The 22,685-nt window shown below is 41.1% G+C and overlaps 1 protein-coding gene across 4 annotated transcripts in view; it reads right to left on the bottom strand.

Annotated features, from left to right (window-relative positions):
• The window catches only part of ELMO1 (engulfment and cell motility 1), a 261,737-nt gene that overhangs the window by 103,476 nt on the left and 135,576 nt on the right, over positions 1 to 22,685 (bottom strand). For all 4 annotated transcript variants that reach the window (XM_009880069.1, XM_009880067.1, XM_009880068.1 and 1 more), the window contains one exon: positions 2,817 to 2,953. In XM_009880069.1, the coding sequence (XP_009878371.1) occupies positions 2,817 to 2,953 (137 nt within the window). The remainder of the gene's footprint in view (positions 1 to 2,816; positions 2,954 to 22,685) is intronic.

Below are 22,685 nucleotides of genomic sequence, written 5' to 3'. Positions count from 1 at the left end.
TCACCCACAAACCAGATGGGTAAACCTTGGGTACCACTATATAACGTATCATCCCCCACAAATCCAGAAGTGCTTCACAAGCCCACACAACAACAGTTTGCTTCACTCACAGATCCCTTTAGACATCTATCAGCTGAGTAATGCACATCACCAACACATGTCATCTGAAGTGGATAAGAGCACAAAAATCTCCTTATGACTAAAAGAAAGGATTTAGATAAGCAGAACATAATTACCGAACTGCTAGAAATTAGAGTTGCAAGTGTTTAGTATTCCTTCCCCTTTACAAAAACAGTTACAAAATCAAGAGTGATTTCCACAGGCAGAGATCCTGGACACATCTCTCATGTACTATAGGGCCACCACCAGACACAAATCCTGGTAGCATGATGGCAAATGTTTCAGATGTGCCCCAAAGAGTTAAGGATCACCTATGTCTTCAATGACACATGCAGTCGGACCTGCCACCCGCCTTCCTGAACCTGAAAGAACCGCTGGGTGAAGTCACAGGATTTTTAGTAACAGAAAACATAAATAGCACACTAGTCAAGTCAGAGAAGAAACTACCTGATCTTCCATGAAGCTCCACAGCAATGTCTAGTGCTGAAAAATAAATTTATTTGTTTTCTTTCTAGGGTGATCTGGGCTGTTGCCAGACACGGGACCATCTTTTCCTGAGTCCCCTAGGATTACTAATAATATTCCAACTCAAGTTGCGGGAAATTATGTACACAAACACTTCTTCTACTGAGACCTAAGGCCTGTAAGTAATAGGCAGTTGTTAATACATTTTTTTAAAACAACCACATATTATGAAGTAGTCTTAAAAAAGTTGTTGCTTTTTTAAGCTCTTGAATTTAGGTTTCCATTCTGTTCAGTGAATTATCTTGCTATTTCTCCTCCTGTGCTCCTGGACCATCGAGTAAGAGATGTGTGACAGAAATTCCATGCAAGACAAGCCCGTAGGTCATCTAGCTACGACAGCATGCATTTTGGACTTCCCTTCTCTCTTTTGCCAGGGCTCTGGTACTGCTGACATCTTACCTAAAAGAACTCCACAGCTTATTCCACACTGTGTCCTAAGGATTCACCTTCACTCTGCAGTGAAAAGTGGACATGTAGACCACTTCAATTATAGATGGTTCCAATTAGAAATTAGGCATGATCATTCTTACCAGCTCTCGCATACCATTTGAGTCTGGTGACTTCTGAGCACTTGTATGGCACACGCTGACACAGCGCAGCAGTCTCACTTTTCATTCTCAAGCAAGAGCTCTATAACCAACATCTAGTCTCAGGAAGAGGCTCAATATTCAGTTAAAGGAACCCAACAAAGATAAGGATGCCAGCTGGCCACAAGAGCACAAATTTGTCATTCTCACAAAATGCCAAAGATACTGTTTAGCCTAATGGTAAATTAAACAGCTAAAATAGGATGTCTAGGGACCATTAAGACAGACAGCCCTGCTCTACATAGCTGTGACAGTGTGCTCCACCGCCAACCTGACCTTTATCTCCCATAATTCTGCCCAAGCGACAACCACCCGTAGTGGCCACAATGGGTGCATGTAGTTGTGATGGCTGCACCTGGCTCAAAGGTGGTTTCGGGGAGACAGATAACACCACAATAGCCAAGGGCTAACTTGAGCAATGTGCTCACCTAACTAATCCCAATACTGGTACTGTGGTCAATATGCAAATATGACTATAAGTCAATCATCTTACCCCCATAAACAGTCACCAGCCCAAGAGCCCTTCGAGCTCCCCTGCAGAGCAGCGGGCTGCCTGCCAGGATCTCCCCTGGAGCAGGGACGTCGCTCAAGGTTACTTCTGGAGATTCAGAGATTCCTTGCCACAACATGTCCTCGGTAAGTGGTTAATAGCATGCCAAACTTTGAAATCTTACCTAAGTGATATAAAGGATTGATTGTACATATATAATCCTTTAAGACATAGATCGTCGACCAAGTCTGGGACTAGGATTGGATCCAGCCACACCTAGATTCCTCTCTGCAAATTTAGAAAGCAAGGGGGTCCTTTCTGAACCTTGTGACTCAACAGGAGGATCTCCCTGACAGTCCTGTTTGACCCTGTCCTCTATGCAGTAAATAACCAAGTGTACCTTGCCATCGAATCTTATTAAAACACTGTCACATTTACTATCAAGCTCTGTTAAATCCATGTTTATATCAATAAATGTATTGCTGCTTCTCTCTATGAGTGAAGTGCATCACTCCATCTGCGACAATAGCTTTGCTGATACTCAGGAGATTGGCTGAAACGTTCAGTATTCTGTCTTACAACAAAAAGGGTGCAATACTGAGGGGTGGGTTTTGTTGTTTTTTTGTTTGGTTGGTTTGAGTTTTTTGCTTTATCGGGCTAAGCTGCACAGCACTTTGTCAGGATTGTGTCCATTCTTGAATATTTTATCACTTTAGTGCTCATATGAAATGAAAGGGATGCACAGAATTATCACTGCAGTACTCTCTTTGCATTATTTACAACCTCGGAGGCTGCAGCACTTCAGCATAATATTGCTAACATAAAAAGGCAGAATCTCCCCTCAAGCCAGGTTTTCAGTTTCACAGTCTGCAGTGCAACATGATTGAAAATGGTCTATGAACCTCCCTTACACCTCCCATCCCCTACCCCCATTTTCTAAATGCTGGCGCTCTGTTGTGCAAAGAATCGGAACAGATGAAACTCCACAGCACTCACCAGAAGGGGGATTAGTAAAACCCTGTGCCTCTAGGAAAAAATACATGGCCTTGTTTCACCATCCTGCTCAGTTACTCCCACCCCACCCTTTTTCTTGCCTTGTTAAAGTCCTCTGAAGTTGCCCTCATTTCCTTCCACGTCTTGTTCAAGAGCTGAATGCAGATACAGAAGAACTCCTCAAACGATCTGTCATGGTTGAAGAACATGGGGTGGAAATCGTTGCAGGTCTCACTGGCTAAAAACAGAAAAACAAGGGAGGGTGGAATAAAACATGTACAGGCAGAAGATGAAAAAAATAAATATAAAATACAATCAGCCATAAAAGTGAGAAAACATTGTAATTGAGAGGAATCTCAGTTCTAGTAACAAAGGATGTCAAAACATTACCCCGAAAAGCAAGCCTTGGTCTACAGTCTATAAGACAATGAAACACAGTATAGAGCCTGTCTGCAGGAGACGAGCAGCAAGAACAAGAGGAAGCAACTACCTGTTTGCCTGAATATTCTCTCAATGGGTGTTTTATTTGTGCCAAGTTTTGCTGCTCAGGCCAGGACAGAGAGACACGGGGAAGCAGCACAAGCCGCCTCATCAAAACAACAGCCTTCCCCACTTCTAACAGCATGTACCACGTTGCCTGCTGAGAACCAAACACCAAACCCCATCAGTCACAAAACCGAATTAGATCAATGTACACACTGAAATGTGAAGCTCTGCTGACACAGCAGATGATCTACCATATTGTACATGGGTATACCACAGAGGTAACCAGAGAAATCTAGACAGACACATAGATGAGAACGCAACTGATTAAATTTGTTCTTTGAAAATAACTGGAAATAAAAGAAATGCATCTTCTGTCATCTGTCCCTTATCTGAGATGAGAAAAAAGAAACAAAAAAAACCCCAAACAAACCCAAACTTCTTTTTTTTTTTTTTTTTTAATCAAACACTGGCTTTAAGGAAGGAAAAAAATAAAAGAATACTACAATGATGTTGCCGAAAAGGAAAAGTACATTTTGGCAAGACTGCTGTGAATCTTGAGCGAAGAATGGATTTTCAAAACCTAAGGGCTGAAGCAATGCTGACCTCTGGGCACATCTGAGCAACCTGGGAACAGAAGGGGCTTTAGCCAAGGACTGAAAAGGATCTATAATCCCTGCCATGGCAGGGCCACCACAGTAGGTTGTGTATTTATGTTCTTAAAAAACTAACAAAAAAAGTCAAGTTCACTAAACCTTTCTTCATATACCCAGTCCCCAAATCTCTTGGCTTTGGCTTTCACCTTTGCATGAGTGGTTCTTTGGACTTTTCCAGCAGTCACTCACATGGCTACACAGCAGCATCTTCCCTTAGTTCAGGATCAAACTGCCACTGCTTAGGCAAGCTGCCTCCTCTGCAGGAACAGTGGAATTATTGAGCACTGGGATAAATCACCCATTTCCTGAGGCTGGATCACTGTCTGACAGCTGCTTTCTCTCAGTGGAACTGCAGAAATTAGAATTAAGACTCTTTGCAGAAGAACGTTAAGGGCTCAAGAAGGTGGATTCCCTGCATCAGCTGCAAACACTTGGTCCTGGTGCCTCTTCTAGCCGCAAACCTGCCCTTGTGGCGTGTTTAGTTCCCTCTGCCACACCAGTAGCTCTGCCATAGGAACATGAGTGGTGCTTAGAATCACCTGAACCCTCAAAGAAAAAGGGCTTCTGATCTTTCAATACATGCAGTATTCCAATTATAAAGCAAAACTCTGAAGCTTAATTGTAAATTTGAAGCTTAATTTTAACATCAGATTTACTAAGATCTAATCAATTCCTCAGCTACATAGCGAGGATGAGAGTTAATTTTGGAGCACAGGTTTCATTCTAATCAAATAAACTCCATTTACTTCAAAGGATGTGTAGTCAAGGGGGAATTAGTCAAAGCAGAGACCTATATTTATGAGGCACGACTCAATCCTTTTAAAAGAATAAAATGCCTCAGGCATGATTTTCAGAGCATCTTCAGCTTCCATTCATTCCACTGGAGCTGCAAGGGCTCAGCACTTCCAATAATCGGACCTTCAGTCTGTAATAATGTCAGAGACACAACAGAACAGATTCTCAGAGGGCACTTGTCTTTAAGTCATGAAATACTATAATGATGACAAGAAATAAAATAACACCAAGCAGAAGAATCCAGCCAGTACCTTCGCTGTATAAATCACAGCACGAAACAAGGCAATAACCCTCGACACGCACTGGCCTTTCTGATCCTCCTCAGAGCCTGAGCTTATCACTGCTCCTGCTCATAAAAATCAATAAATCAAAATTAATGGAAAGCCTAGGGATTCTCAGAAACTTGATCATTGGTCCTAACTCATGCTCCGTATGGTAATCAGCCCCAAACCATATCTACTACGTTGACTGTTCTGCATGCAGAATCAGAGGGGCCACCTCCTCCCCCCTCCTTTTTTTATAAGTAGGCAACATACTGTGTTCTATGCCTTTTCAGTCTGAAAATGAAAGAGTAAAAATCACTGTTATTGATATAAATGGAGAAAGTTAGGCCTGTTAGCAAGCAGGATCAATGTCTTAAAGCACAAAACAAATCCTAAGAAAAATTCACAACCAAATGATAAACAGCTTCCTCAAAATTCCCACCAGCATCCAGACAGTGGAGAAAAAAATAATCCATACTCAACTTCAAATGCAGCTTTCTGTATGTCTTGAAAATTTTATCCAAAACAATATAATTCAATGGAAAAATCACAAAGAAGCATATCAGCAATGTTTACATTATAGCATACCTACAGGCTGCAGCTCAGGTCATGTCTATGTTCTGCTCAGAGTGCAGACATGAAAGACAACCCTTGTCCCAACACATTCTTTCTCCTTTTGACAAGTAAGATGAGGATGAAGTAAAAGGCAGTACTGTGTTACTAGTGGTTTCTAGACCAGAGTAAGACCAAGTCACAACCTGCGATCTTAACCCCACTCTCTCCAGCCCCAAGTCAACATCTCCAATATCAGAGCACTGCCTGCCTCTGCAGAGTGGGCAAACTTAGAGGCTGATGAGTTTTACTAATTAAAAACTTCTTGGATTTAACTTTTCACTGACCTGCAATTTGACTAGTTGTAAACTGAAACAGAAGCCCAGCATTAGAATAATTTGGAGACTTCCTACATAAGAGCTGAGCACATAATTCCTGCCCTTAAGCCCAGCACTCTCTAACCTTCATTTTCACGAGCAGGGACCAACCGCATTTATAACCGCACAAAACACACATACAGCTGCAACGCAGGGACACAAATCATCGTGATTATTTAATAACATCATCAAGTTTTAATTATGCCTCTGTGAGATCACCTTCGAAAGGCAAGTCGCAGATGTCTGGCCTACATAAATCAGGTGAAGATCTTGTTGATTTTCCTTTCTTGGCACAGTTCTTGGAGCTGTAGATCAATGTGCCACCTCTCAGGATTCAAGTAGTCCTTCAAGCTTCTAGCTGATCTATAGCTGTGACTTTGAGGGAGAAGCTTAGTTCATTTCTCATCATAAATCGCACTGGCAAAAAAAGAGCTAATTTCTACCTGGGAGTTCACATGGTTCCTTCAGTGTATATTTTTAGTGTCTACCCAAAACAATTTTGTCTGTCAGCTTATTTCCTAAATTACAACAAAGACATTCAAGCATCCCAGACTGTTCGAGCGGTAAACAGATTTGATGTATTATGGTGTTTCTCTGTGGATTAGTAGAAAACAACAGGAAAAAGAAAACAAACTGAGAAAGAACGAAATAATTACACCTTCATTTTTTACCCCGTCTCTAAATGCCTTTTCCCATGAGAAACAACATCATCAGGGCTGAGTTTCTTCTAGCTGTGTCGAGAACAGTGAGGTATTTGCATATTTGCATAAGCTTGTCTTGGAAGGGCACCGATTACACGATGATGTTTGACTTGAAGTACAGCGGAAATTTAAATTTCAAAGTTGCTGCGGTGAACTGAATACAGACAATAGGGATTTCTGCATGCAAGACAGGCTCCAGGAAAGGACAAGTGCACCAGATCACATAACAGGCTGCTGTGTCACCTCACTGTCCAAACCAGTATGGCCAAAAGGCCACCAGTTCAACAGAAGCTGGTTGATAGCTGGAGGTGCTGATGACATCTTTCCCCCGCCTTAAAAAGCAGGCTATGGATAGATATCTGTAACGGGTTTCCACTTGGAAAGGGGAAAAAAAAATAATACAATTTTATCTTAGAATTTCTTTTGTGCAATACTTGGAAGTAACACAAAGACAACCCCTCTTCCCCCCAAAGCTACAAGAGCAGACAGAGACACAGTCATATACCTCTCTAGGAAAGGTAATGCCCTTGAGCTTACAAAACGTCGGCTTTCTTCCTGACTCTGCTAAACTGCTATGCTGACACTAGACACTCAGCTCCCACATCTTTAAAATGGCATGTGGTCATTCTGACCTCCATTGTGAAGTTCTTGAATTCAAGAAATGAAAAAGGTTGTACTGGTGTGAAAGCAAAATAATAAATAGCCGTATCTATCATGAAAAGGAACATTTGAGATTAGGAACCACCCAACCCATTATTTTCAAAATCCATTCACGATGCTATGGGGAGACAAGTTGAGGTGATTTAAACAATCGTTTTTCTGTAAATTTAAGTCTTGGACTCATCACACTGGGAATGCATATCAAAGACAATTTGCTAATGACAGATGAGGCACCTCGTTCATGGATGTCAGCCCTGTACAATTGGTCTACAAAATACAACTAGATTTGATTAAGTAGATAATAAATAAAAGTGGTAACGTTGCTGTGTATTCTCAAATATTTCAAGAGCAGGCAGCCAGCTTAAATCAATCAAATTATTCACTCAGCCATATAAATATGGACACCTGGCGTTAATGCTGTCACACATAAAGGGACAGACAGACACCTGTGGTGAGGAGTAAGCCTCTGTGCTGGGGGTGGTATTAGTGGATCCTGTGCACCACGAAACTCATCAAGAAAAGCATCCTGAAATTGCATCAGCACAATTTTGAGATGATGGAAGCAGTGATGCATTTTGTTTGAAAACATCTCCCTGCCTGAAAGGTACCTGGGATCCATGAGATCCAATCTCTGCATTTTCTATTACTGAGCTGCTGCTTAATGCTGGGTGAGTCATTTAATCCCTCTGCTGTTTTCCCCAATTTCACAGAATGAAGATGATAATATTTGATCAGAGAGGAGGCGGGTGGAAAGATCCATTGCACTTTCTGAAGTGCAGCAAGATCCACAAATGAAGGGTGCAATATGGACCTTGGAAATAACATCTTCACTTGGCACGGCCTCCTCTGGGATTATTATTTGCCAATAACAGAAGACCAAAGAGTAGCTAATTCTCACTAGCTCTTAGGAGAAGCAGCACTGTAATTTCTGCTTCTCCCTGAAGATGCGATACAGTAAAAATAACTACTGCCATGATCATTTTTATATACGCAATCAAAAATTCTCTCAGTAACACATAGAGTACGTAAGAAAAAAGCACACCTAATACCGCAGAAATACAGCAATTGCCAAGTTATCTACACCACTGATCCCTGTAGTCTGCTGGCAATAATTTGAGAGAAAACCTTTGGCTACCTTTCTGGCACATGATAGGGAAACAGTGTAATTTAAGGCAAGGAAGGTCACTAGCAATGGCAGTGCAGTAATGAAGTAGTAATCTTGCTGCCAATTTTCTTTCCTAGGGAACAGTGCTGTGTACAAGGCTCAACCGGTATTAGAACAAAAGCCACTCATCCTTTTTACTTTGATTGAGAGAGTAAGATACAAGCAACTAAGCTTCAAGACGGAGCAAAATAATGCAAGATGCTAAGCTGCATTTGTTAAATTCCAAATCTAGGTGAATTATGTGAGGGTTTTGTTTCGCCTGCCTTGAGACAAAAGGGGATAAGGAAGCACACTGCACCACTGAACTGTGCAAGATGTGCCGCTGGTTTCCCCAGGGGCGTTGGGCGCATGTGTGTGTCTCAGAAAATGTCATCCCAGACAAGGACATAGGGAGTGAATCCAAATCCAAAAATTTCAGCACCAAATTAGCATGCAAACAATTACTCAGGAAAGCAGTGAGCTGATCATGTAAACCAGAGCACCAAAATTACGCAGCGATACCTGGCTACAAGAGACCTTCAACAACTTACCTTACCTGATCGCATATTTACTTGGAATAGAAATAATATGAAATTGCTAAACATGCAGCAAAACTACCAACTCAAACTCCTCATAAAGACATACGGCAACATCATTTCTCTGAACCGATGAGACTTCTCAGTAGGGGAGCTACAGAGGGAAAACGGAAGAAAAGTACACATTGAAGACTTCCTACAGCCTGTAAGCTTTCCTTTTTCGAGGCTGAGAATAAATTTCACTATGCAATGAACAACAACAATTCCAAGAAAGCCTCAAGCCTGATGAGACAGGTAGGACTAGGATGTTTATGGCACATGCAGCCCCCAAGCTCTTCACTAACTTACCCAGATTCACTTTGAAGGTGACTGCTGCCATGTCAAAAACACATACCCCCCTCCCCAAGATAACATTAGTGTTGTGGATTGGGCTGGACTGGCCACTGAAAACAAGTAACAGATGCTCTCTGACCTCTCTCCCTTCAGAGAGTATCTCCTGTCAGGGAGAGGAGGAAGAGACAGAAAGAGATTTGTGAGTTCAAAAGAAAATAAACTAATTTAATGAAATATTAATAAAATAATAAAAAGAAAATAATGAAATATATACAATACGGTATCAAGCTCCCAGGACGACGATCACATCACCAGCAGGCACTGGGAAAGTCCCAGACTGGACTCGGTGACAGACGGGAACTGGATGCAGGAACACACGGATCGGGATCAAAGGCAGACAAACAGACAAAAGCCCTTCTCAGATGCTGTCCATTGAAGAAAAGGTGCTGACCCTTTGATCCCTCAGTTTTTGATCCATGGGATGGAATACCCTGTTGGTCAGTTTTGAGTTACCTGTCCTGTCCGCTCCTCCCCACAGATGGGACCCCTCTATGTTTTTCCGCTTCTGACCCTCCATTGGGGCAAAAAGGGGCAAATAACAAAGTTAGCTGTCCTTGGGTGTTAGAGCAAGAAGTCGAAGCAAGAGCCTCTCTGCATACCATGCCTTGGCATAAATTAGAAGCAACCAGATCTTATGACTCTGGAAGCGGACAGTGTCTGCTAATTTCAGAGAGTTCAGTTAGTTAGAAGAGACTTAACTGAAAAGTAAAATTACTGCACAGAAAATTGGTTCTGTTTTACCTCAAACCAGGACAATTAGATAAAGGAGCCATCATTTAAAAATCTGCCTCTCTCCTTGTCCCAAATAAAAGTGGTGGAAGAAGAACCCTGACTGTTGCAGCAGAAGTCAATAAAGCCCCACACTCATCACTACCAGCAGATCCAGAGGTGGCATCTGTGCTACGTCCTTAAGGGGGGCGTCTGAAGAACAACACTGGGGCAGACTCACCCTGCCACATGCAGGGCTGATGGTGAACTGAAAGAAAGCAATTAAACCAGCAGTGTCCACATAAGCAGGCTGACTTTGTAAAGGTAACTCCTTTTACAACTTTCAGTAAACACAGAGACTTCAATGCACCTCTCCTACTTAGAACGGACCTGAAGACTGAACATTGCGGTTTGAAAACGCAAACAGAAAGCAGAAATGCAGAGAGGAGAGTTACTAAAGAGGCTCTTATATGCAACAAGGAAATGAAAAAGATTACAAAGAGTCAGCATCGTGCTGATAAGGGTTCCCCATCTCTTTCAAAAGCAGCCTATTTTTATTTGTGATAAAACAGGTGCCAGATATGAATAACTGAACTGCCTCTGCAATGTGTCACAGCACACTGTTGGGCAAACAGGAAAGTACTCTGCTTCCCTCTTCACTGCTCCACCACTCCCAGTATGAAAAAAAACCCAAAAACCAGCGATCAATAACAATAAGAAAATGCAGTCTTAAAACCTGATGGATAAATTGGAGTATCATTTTCAGAGGTGAGGGAGCACTTCATTTGAATTAGTCATGTACTTCTAGGAGAAAAGTTGAGAGTGGAAATGGTATGAAGAAACAAGGGTTTGCATTTGTCATATCAAAAAGGAATGCCTTTTGGGGAAAAAAGACATAGATCTGCAAGCACAGATCTGCAATTATGCTCTGGCATATTTACAGTATCCCTGAGTAACAGTATAGGATCATAGACTCACTTAGGTTGGAAAAGACCTTTCAGATCAACAGAATGTTAATCAATTAACATGATAAATTTGCTTAGGGACTATGAAGTCTTTATGGTCACTTCCAGTAAACATATAGAATAAGAAGGAATTACACATATAAAGCAGAATTTACAGAAGCTTGTTTAACAAGTAAACACACTATGCAAAACATTCTTAAAAAAAGATAACACTGCTGCTCTGTCAGGTTCCTGACACCTTGCAAAGCACACAAAACAATGATGGCTACATGAAAGCTTTGAAAAAAACCCGACATACATATAAAAAAGCATTTCTGACAATTTCTAAGCCCACAGACTGTCTGTCTACTTGAAGTCCGACTGACATAGATAGCGGCATTGACAGGAGGCCAGCTAAGCTCAGACACATCAAGGGAAACACCTTATCACATCTGTTACGCGTTGATACCCTAGTCCCTTCCCTGTTGCATCCTTTCTCTCCTAAGCCCTCAAAGAAACTAGCCTTAACCATATCTCCAGACAAATCAGGAAGAATGACAGTAGCAATGGGGGAGGTAGATATTCTCAGCATTTATAAAGAGCAGCATAAAGGCCACCACTTACAGTGTGTAACCACTCTTTTTAGCCCTACAACACCCATTGGCAAGGTTTATTGCTAAATGCTATACTCTGGCACATTTTCTATTAACTGTTGCAGCATCGCAGACTCAGAACACTGAGAGCTGGAGTCAGAAGTTCCCAGAGGCAGAAGAAGTGGGCACTTGCTCTGCCTTTGCTTATGCATCTCCTTGATGCCCTCTCCCACAAGCAGTACACCAAGAAACTGCCTTTCATGTCAGGATTGCTGACTTTTCACTTCTAACTCTGACTGTTTTAGAGAGCACCAGCTTATTGCTTCTCCTCCTGAAGGGATTCTTGCTAAAAAGCACACTCGTACCTCTAATTACCCATTTTCTTTATTAGGAAGTTATATAGACCGCATTACAGGTTATAGCTCGTGCCTCTCCAAAGACCTTCTGTGAGATACTTCATCAAGAATATACTCTGGTTACCGTTTGAAATACAGACCATGCTGTTTCGATTCACAAGAGAGAAGCTGTCACTGAAAATTAATTCTGCTTTAAATAGGCTGGCTAGGGCTCCATCTGTAAGCAAAACTTAAAGGAGACTATGAAAACCTGCAGGAAAAATACTGCAAACACTAACGTGGAAAGTCTACAGATTTTTTAGGTCCCATCTTTGCAAACTAAACAGCTCTCATTCCCTCTTCCCTCACATGGACCTCCTCATTAGATCAAATGTTTAAAATTATAGTGCAAAGAAATTATGTGGTCATTGTGTAAGACAACTAGTGGAAAAAACTATTTGGGGTGGGGGTATTTGATCTTACAAGTGAGCAACGGCAGGAGAATTGCAAGGAAGAAAAACAAATGAGCAGATGGAGAAGCCAACAAACCAGCAGTCAAGCCAGGAAGGAAAAGAATCTTTTTCCTGGTACCAAGTCATTCCCCTATTAGAAAAGAAGGTTACAACTGAATTATCCATGCAGACCTGGCACAGACCAGCCACAAACACTCTGTACTTACTATCAGAGATGTCTGTGTATGAGATGCCTCCTCTGGCGTACCTTTGTGACAGGCTGTTAGGATACCTTCAACACACCCACGGTGGGGTATGAGGCAGGCTGGCTGCCTGGCACCTCTGCCTCATCAGTCAGGCTAGCTCCTGAAGCGCAAAAGCTGGGAGGACAAATGACCAGTTCTCCAGAAAGCGAGTAACACAGCTAAACTTACGCTAGCTCCTCTGCCATCACAGAAAAGGCAACAGAACAAAAGCCCTCTAAATTCAATCACTTCCTTTGAATCAATCCCGGATATACTCAAAATGCCAAACAAAGTAACAGAATGAGACACAGGGAAAGACGACATCAATATCAATTAAAAAAATGATTGCCTGTTATTAAGGTGATGGAATTCAGTGTATCACACATCCTAGAGTGATGGCAGCTCATCTTTCATGTCAGGTCTGGTTTTGAACTGTGACAAAAACTACGTTGCTTGCTCAGTAACCAGGAGATGCACACCTACTAGCTCTCCCTGACTTCTTCGAAAATATGTGTGATATCACCAGTACTACAGCTCTTAGGACAACCCACCTTATCAATAACACCTTTCTCCCCATCCCCTTCTGCATCCCCAGAAACTGTGTCCCACCTTTAACCATAGAATCATAGAATGGTTTAGGTCGGAAAGGACCTTGAAGATCATCAAGTTCCAACCCCCCTGCCATAGGCAGGGACACCTCCCACTAGACCAGGTTGCCCAAGGCCATATCCAGCCTGGCCTTGAACACCCCCAGTGATGGGGCCTCAACAAACTATATATATGCACATATATATTTGGCACCAAACTGCCAAATAACTTTTTTTTTGCCCCCTGTTGTGAAAGTAAAATGTGAGAAAGAAGAAATCGGCCACTATATACAAGTTCGCACAGGTAAAATCGTGTGCAACATAGCCCAGGCTGGCAAAACCCTAGCATGTCTACAGCCCACCTGCTGTTCCATCCTTGGTCTGCCACAGGCAACCAGCAGCGCTATGCGAGGCAGCAACAACCTAGTGATCTGTGGGGAAATGCATATCTTCCCTCTCCTTGCAAACTCAACTGCTGTTGGAACACAGTTGGACTTGCTGAGGTAAAGGTCATTAACTCACTGTGAAAACTGCATCTTAGTTATCTAACCACAACTCCCTAAATTGCTTTCTCTCCCCTACAAATTGTCTTAATCTGTAAATTATGTTTTTAACTATCTGGGCTAGAGTCCCAAAGTCAGACCGGCAGAACAAAAATAAAACTGCTGAAGCATACTCTTTTAGCATAGACCAAAGTGAGTAATTGCTACTCACAAAAAAGGAAAACAGTGATGTGGTAGGGTGCAAGCTGCTGGGAAAACATTGAACCTCAGTGCTTGTTAGTGTATTTATCTGAGATCATCACCATAATGCACCGCGCAAGTGCCAAGCGTCTTCAAATGGCTTTGTGAACAGTAATCAATCTTCACAATGACATTAGTTAACACTAACTCTTCAGATGTCAAACTTAACCTCTTGAAAGGTAGGCAGAAAATCAAGTTAATTAGACCACAGGCTTAACAAGAGAAGCTATTTACACAACACATTTCTAAGTGGCACATTCAGCTCGTACACCACTCTAGTGGAGTTTTTTCACTTCACTCACTAATACAAACTCAACTATTTGATGCTACAGCTGCCAGAGCATAGTTTTCAGACAGGTAAAACTACTGACACTAAAATTATGCTTTACAAATGTTTAATGGGGCTGTAACATTTCCCTATTTCATTTTATTGCTCCTCTTTATAGGCTGAAACATTAAAATAGCATTTCAGTTGTACCATGGTAAAAAAAAACCAAACAACAAAACAACCAACCAACCAAACCCAAAATGTTAAAACATTATATTTTAGTCTGGGAAACAGATCTCTTGCTTAAAAATATTTCAAAGAATGCAAACATTTTAAAATTAATTCCTGCTCTATATCCTAGGGTATTTACACTGTATCTTAACAGACAGGATTCATTATAACCCCAAAGCCTTCAGGATACAAAGACGCTTAGAGAATCACCTCATGATGCCCTTGAGTATAAATTAAATGAACATGTGGGAGACTAGGAGAGGAAAGAGGCCCCAAAAACACATTAAGACTTACTGAGGCCACACCTTTGTAAGCTATCAGAATCAGGACAATAAGGAGGAAATTTGGTCTAAACTACAATGTCTCTGGTGTTGATAACTGCACAGTATTCCCTTGTAGCTTGTTCCATTCTTATCTAGTCTCTGGCTTTGTTGTTGTCATTGTTATTTGATATACATTTTCTCTTTTGTATTGTAAATCCATTATTTGTTCTGTCCTTGTTCACTGCGACAATTGAATAAAGTAAATTTTACATCATGCCTTGAGGTTCGTGAAGACAGTTATATCTTTCCTATCACTTTATTCCACCCTGACCATGAGCAATTGTCTTAATTTTTCCTTGAGGGTCTTATTTTCCCAAGTGTATTATCACTCACTCCAGGATTACGTCTGTATGCATAAGGATCACACAATAGCAAAATACCAACATGGAAATAATGATTTCTCAGAAAAAAAAAAAAGCAAAAAAAAAAAGCAGGCAAAAACCTTCAGCTGAAATTTCTCTGTTGGACTATGTCTGTATTTGAAAAAGGAGCTAAACTAACCTGCTTAGAAATTCTCTCCTATTATTCCCATTGCAGACACTTAACAATTTCAGACAGGAAAAATGCAAGTCATCTCAGGCGAGACCTCTCTTTGCTTCTGCATTTCAGTTTAAAGTTAGTTCTCAAAATTTAGGATTGTTGCCTGGCTGGTTTTTTACAAAGCATTATCCCAGCCATGTCTTAAGAGACATCGCATAGGGCCAAGTGTACTAGCCTTGCTTTTGTTAAAATAAACTCGTTCATAACACAAGCTAAACAATATAAATTCATTTGAAAAAAAAATCATGCCCTCAGAAAGCATTCTTCAATTCTCTCTTGACTGAATCTGATCAGCTCTGACATCTGTATGTACAGGTTATTTACATCTATCTTAATTGTAAAGTAATACATCTGGAAAAGGAAAGTGTTTCCCAGTCTACCGTGACAAGTTACAGAAATAACATTTCCAAACAAACCAACAAAAAAAATAAATATTGAGTTTTCAAATGCTTTTTTGGAGAAATAGCTAAATTCCTCCATCACCAATAGGACAGATTAGAAACGTTGGTTTCAAAATCACTAAGGCAAGAGGCGGACCACGTTGGTTTTATGAGAAAAATAAACGTCAACCCCTTCCCATTTAAACCTGAGAAAAGTAGCAGGAAATTTTCTTACAGTAAATTAAAATTCAGCAGCATGAAATTTTCCCCAGCAATGAATTAAAGAGAATCTGAATTCTAAACCTCTGTAGTTTTGGTTGGGGGTTTTTTGTGGTGGTTTTTTTTTTTTTTTTTTAAGAAAAAAACCAAACCCAACAAAAAAAAACCCCAAACCAAAAACCTGGATCCCAACCTGGTTGATTATTCATAAGTCTCTGTTGAGCCCAAACTGGCACAGACTTAGAAGGTGCCCCTCACGGACCTGCCTGCGGGACACTGACGACTCCTGTTTTCTCAACAGCCTGTGCTAATAGCGAACCAGAACGACCTCAGTCAGCAGATGAGCTCAAACTGGAACCAATCCAAGACGGCCTCAACTGATTTCTCTGTGTGTTACCTATTTATTAGTTTATTTCAGAGAAGGTCAGCACCTCCTCACATAATATTAGGCATTTCACCGTTCTTTTGTAGATTTAACAGGAAGCTAAAGCTTACAGACGACTTTTTTTTTTTACTTCTCATGCCCGAAAGACATGAGGGAAATGTCTTTGACAGTAAAATCAGCACAGTCAAGGTTTTTAAGACGTAAGTTTAAACTATCAGAGGGTTTTGACAGCACAAGTGGGAGGCCAGCTGAAGCTGTACTCCCTCGCCATGCTCCAGCGCGGGTCCAAACCAAGCGGCCCTGCTGCCCGAGCGGAGGAGGCATCTCTACCACCTCCTAGAAAGAGCACTGGAGACAACCGGGTCAGGACATAAAGCCACCCGGATGATGGCGGGTCCCTGCACTGTACCCCCACCATGGCACCTTGGCCTGGCACCCCCTGGGCCCGGAGCCTGGGCAGCGACAGACCATGCTCCTGTCACGCTGACAGTTCGGCCCCCAGACGATGCTTTTGGTGTTTAAACATGTGAATAGCCACAGTTCCTTCGTGCGTTCATAAAGGCTTTAAGTCTTGAAGATGCTTTTCACAGCTACCCGCGTGAAGGTCCAAACGTACTTCCATAAAATCTGCAAGAGAATCTGCTTTATATTAAACTTTCCCTTTTTGAAATGATGCCCCTTCCTTCATCGTAAAGGGCACTTCCTTCTCCATCTCATGAGGTCTTCTCCCTCTGTCCTACATGCGGCCTTGCAAGTAAGGTAGACTTTTTAATAAATTTGTTATGTACAGAGAATACGAAAGCAAACACAAGGCTTATGCTCAAAGAAGAGAGGAGGGAAAGGTGAAATTGGTTATTGTCAGGGCCGTTCTCAATAGCAGGCAAAGCTTCAGAACATATTTTGAAGGAAAATAAGTAAAAACATACTGAGGTAAATAGAGACTGGAATAAATATTGCACAGGCTTACCGAGAAGGGATCAAGTCTGATTCATCTAATCTTCCTTGACATAATAACTATTTTTTCTCATGGGTGAAATTTGGTGGACTTTATCTGCACAGCAGACAGATTAGTTCTCCTACATCTGACTTGTTTTAAGAAAAATATCTTGATATAACAGTGTGCGCCAGACAGAAAATCAGTAATTCATCTGGAGAAAATAGGATTTGATACAAGAATCGCTGAGGTGGGTGAGATGCTGACCACATATGGAAATGGAAAGGAAAGGGAAGGTATCAAGCTAAGAGTAGTACTACTCAAATTTCTTGAAAGTCGGTCTCGGACTCTGGATTTTCATTAAAGACGTTGGCACAAAATCTAGGAGTACCTCCACAAAATTTGCTGGAGCCTAAAACTAGTGGCACTGCTGATGGTATCCTAAGGGAAGATCGGAGTGTCATAAAGGAACATAGAGAATTCAGGATGGTATAACACAGAATAGTGTGAGAGATTTTGAATAATAAAAAGGATTTCTGCTCTAATCTGAGACTCATCAGCTATAAAAAAAAAACAAAAAACAAACCACCAGCCGAGAAAAAGACACCTCATATACAGAGCTGTCAGTGTGACAAAAGTCCCAAGAAAAGCAACAGTAATCCCAAAATCAGTGAGAAATTTCTAGCACAGGTAGTGAAGTTACCAAAAACATGATACAAGGCACTGGTAATACACAAAATGGAATAATGCCTGCAATTCTGGTCACCCATATGCAAGATATGGGACTTCAATGAGTATAAAGTGCAAGGAAGCAAAGGGTCCTAAAATGGTCAGTGTATGGAGAATGGTATTGTAATGGACTGAAATGACTATGCTGATTTAATCCAGCAGGATGAAGGCTGAAATGGAATAATATAAATACATGGTGGAAGCACGGGAAACAGAAAGAGAAGAGCTATAAAATAAAGAACAAAGTTGGCACAAAGATAAACAGGTTTAAAATAATTCTGAATACATTCAGGCTGGAAATTAAAAGGTTTCCAACTCTCACACACATTAAAAGAACAGTAATTAGTATAAAGATGTAGTTCAATAAATCCATAAATGGGAATATATGATGTGACTACTTGCAATGATCCAGTTCTAACCCTTCATTTTCAGTTCTGCAGTAATGCTGTTTTCTGCATTTACATCATTAAGCCGAGGCAAGCTCCCCTTTAGTGGCCAGCTATTATGGAACTGATGCATTAATTTTTTCTACCTTAATTTGCCTCGTGTTGATTTTCTGAATGTAGAGTAAGAAAATTTACTGACCATGCAGAAATAAACAGAAAAATTCTTCCTTTCAAGACATAGAAGTTACTAATTCTGCACAATACCAGGAATCCTTTTTACTCAAAACTTTGTAATTCTTTACTGGAAACTAAACTGCACTAACGCTCTGCACTCATCCAACCACTCTTTCTGACAGTTTCATAACTATTACAAATATTGCATTGTTACTTTTTCTCCTTTCCCAGTTTCAGCTACTCTCCTCACAGGCTCATCTCTGAACTACCAATATGTAAAGATTTCCTGTTTTTAGAAATCTTTGTCATGCTCTCAGCAAAAGTAGCTGGAATTTCAGGTAAACACTAAAATGCCCTTTAGCCTTTTGCAACAAAGCCCACACCTCCTCTACAATACCGCTACTGTAGAGATGGACCAAAAATGGAATCATAGAATGGTTTAGGTTGGAAGGGACTTTGAAGATCAAAGAGTTCTAACCCCCCTGCCATAGGCAGGGACACCTTCCACTAGACCATGATGCCCAAGGCCACGTCCAGCCTGGCCTTGAACACCTCCAGGGATGGGGCCTCAACAACTTCTCTGGGCAACCTGTTCCAGTGCCTTACCACCCTCAAAATGAAAACCTTCTTCCTAATGTTTAATCTAAACCTGCCCTCTTCCAGTTTAAAGCCATTCCCCCTCCTCCTATTGCTACATCCCCTAGTGAAAAGCCCTTCCCCAGCTCTCCTGTAGGCCCCCTTTAGGTACTGGAAGGCCTCAATAAGATCTCCCCGGAGCCTTCTCTTCTCCAGGATGAACATGTTCAGTAAGTTTTGCTCATCAGCTATGGACCAGGATATATCAACTGGGATGGAACTGATTCAAGCTCTTTTTGCTAGTACAAGAATCATACCACACAACTCAGTTTCTCCGAGTATATAATAGGGTTAATATTTCCTTTCTTCCTCTGAGAGTGAGCATTGAGATGCTCTAATACGCTTTACTTTTCATGATGAATCTACCAGTATGTTTGAAACAACTTTGCCCCGGGCAACCATAATTCAATTCAGCCTTGATGGGAGGAGGAACACTTAGCTATTCTAACAGGCTCTCCATTGTTCCAGCAAAAAGGTGCAAAAGCCAACTCCACCTTCGACTCCCACCAATAGAAAAAGAACAGGCTTTAGAAATGAGGCATGACGGTTTTTATTACTAAATAGATTACTCAGTATTACTGAATAGATGACTGATATTTTCCTATTAAAGAGAATACCTCTCTGATAAATCCCCACAGAAAGGCTTCATAGTCACCTCATTTAAATACCAGATTTTGAAAGTTGGTGTTTTATTTTTTAAAGTCCATCTTTAAATTACATAAATGCAGGGAAACATAAACCCCAACCATGCATCGCACAATGATGGACGCTGCCATACCTAGGGCTGAATCTACCAGAAATTAGATTCTTTAATTGTGCTGCGATTACCTTGTTCACTGCCTAAAGCCTTCACCTTCCCCCTGCCAAACAACATTGCTGGTGAGGGTCATTACAGGTCTCCAATTGCCTTCACACTCTTGTCAACCAAAGTTGGGAGTTACCCAAATTTCACCTTACGAAATGTAGCCTTATAAAGCCAGAAATGGGAAACTTTTTGTGCTTTGTTAAAAAAAAACAAAACAACAACAACAACAACAAAAAAACCCACCTGCTTAATCTAAACACTTCTAGAAGAGCTACTAGGTGAGCAAACTAACTCTGATCCAGAGGCAGAACTAAGCGGAGTAGTCCAATGCATGCCTATGTGATAAATCTCCCTGTTTTATTATACACCCACATCCAGTATTTTAGCTAGGATTAAAAAAAAAGAGAAACAAAAACCAACCAAGAAACAAAACCCAAAATTATTTATATCATAAGGGAAGTTTATTTATTGGTTTGAAATACCCTCTAGGCCATTTTTTATTATGAATGCTTCTGATCCCCATTTTACATGAGTCATGGCAGAGATGTTCTATTAGTATGCCTGCAATTTGGTACACTTTGTTGATAAGAAAGAGCCAAGCATTAATGACTCAAGCTTCACCATTATGACACAAAATAATGAATGTGTGTGTGCATGCCTTTCTCGTTATTGACTTCTCAAAGTGGTATCTTCCAACCTGCACTAATAGAGCTGTCAGAGGTCTTAATATGCAAGCAGATGAAGAGCTGTGGGACAATTGTATTAGACCAAGTGGTATTTGTCAGAGATTAACAACCAACTTCCAGGCTTAAGGAAGAGGCTGCACACTGCATTTTCTTTGTTTCTGATACAATCAGAAAAATGTGGCCAGCTTTTTGCTAAAAGCTTGTCTTATTATTATGTAAAAACTTTCTTCCCCATTGTATCCATTAGTCTAAGAAAATTTACATCTCCTAACAAGCTTTGCCTCTTTAAGAGTAACATCTATAAAGTAGCATCTTACCTGTGCGGAATACTATAAAACCAAATAGCTGTCAATATCCTGGAATGAGATCTTCCTGGACTTGACTGAGAGGAGCTAGAGTCTCTTCAGAGAGAGATGGAGAACTGGCTGTGCTTGACCTTTCTTCGTTTTTTTTCTATTTTCAAATAGATGCACATAACCAAATATTGTAGAATCATAGAATCGTCTAGGTTGGAAGGGACCTTTAAGATCAGTGAGTCCAACACTGCCAAAACCACCACTAAACCATGTCCTGAAGCACCACGTCTATCAATCTTTTAAATACCTCAAGGGATGGTGATCTCGCCACTTCCCTAGGAAGACTGTTCCAATGCTTGATAACCATTTGGATGAATAAATGTTTCCTAATATCCAATCTCACCCTCCCTGGGCATAACTTCAGGCCATTTCCTCTTGTTCTGTCGCTTGTTACTTGGGAGAACAGACCAACCCCCACCTCACTACCACCTCCTTTCAGGTAGTTGCAGAAGGCAATAAGGTCCTCCCTTTAGCCTCCTATTGTTCAAAAGCTAAATATTTACTTAGTTGTATTGATCCTATCAGGATGCCTAGAAAAGGACAGTGAGCTCTCAAGGGACTTAAAAAGTTCAAGGGTGGCAGGAGGTCCTTCCCCAAAAATGACATACAGGTCACACAATTTAAAACAAACTGCAAAGAGCTCCAGAACGCAAACTTCTTGCCAGACCATGACAGCTCACTTTCAACAAAATAAACAAAATTGAAGCAGGGATGCAGAACATAATGATAATCTCTACTCCCAAAGAACAGCAGTAATAATCTATTCATAATACCAGAAGACATAGGTAAAAGCACAGGAATTTGCAGTGCTTCCTTATTTCCACAACAAATCATGCCTCACCATCACTGCTTCTTGAGACACTGGATGTCCATTGCACTGTGCCCATTTCCAGAGGAGGGACCCACTGGCAGGGTTCCTGACGCTCATCCCAAGCCTCTGTGCTTGGCCTGGAACCTGTTCCTCTCCTGAGACATTATAGTAATTACATTTTAGCATGAACATCACCTAAACCCAAGCGCAGAAGAACTCACAGGCTCTTGAATCACGTTAGTACTGGTACTGGAAACTTTGCAAGTGCTCTGAAGGCATCAAATGAGTAACAGGTAACGTTTTGTGACAGTTGTGGTACCTATCACATCCAAAATAAAAAGTCTTTCAGTCACATGTAGAAAAAGCTCCATTAGATCCTACACATGCAGAGGACGTAGCTAGCTGGTCTGGTTGAAGAGTGCAGCACTGGCAGAGTGAGGGATGTCTTTTATTAAAGTAACCCAGGTACTTCCCAAACCATGTGAGAGGGAATTTAGGTTTAGCCCCTACCAACAAGCACAACATTCAACAGGAAAAAAATAAAAAAAATCTTAGCGAGTCTGGAGTACACATTTTGTGGTATGAATTCAGTGGGGGTGGACAGGGGAAGTAGTTGGACGGAGGTGGGGGGGGGGGTGTTTGCTTGGTCTTTCTTTTTAAACTTTCTTCCTCCACTTTAGAAAATAGTGATTTGCGTATTTACTGGATACAAGCCATTTTTATGAGTCAAGCTCTCCTGCTTAAGAAATTGAAAAAAAAAAAAACACCCCAAAACCCCAACCAAACTATACTGCTCTTCTAGTAGGAATAACAGAATTATTCACAGAAAAGGTAGAGTATTGCTTGACACAGTTAGCAGAAAGAGACACCACATGACATGTATGATCATTTGTGGTCAGGGACCTGAAATGTCAAAATAAACCATTTTAATGATAAAATG

Source organism: Charadrius vociferus, unplaced genomic scaffold, assembly GCF_000708025.1.
Source record: "Charadrius vociferus isolate BGI_N301 unplaced genomic scaffold, ASM70802v2 scaffold760, whole genome shotgun sequence".
Classification (NCBI taxonomy): domain Eukaryota; kingdom Metazoa; phylum Chordata; class Aves; order Charadriiformes; family Charadriidae; genus Charadrius; species Charadrius vociferus.
The sequence above is the reverse complement of the archived record's forward strand: the minus strand, read 5'-3'. Positions and strand labels throughout refer to the sequence as shown.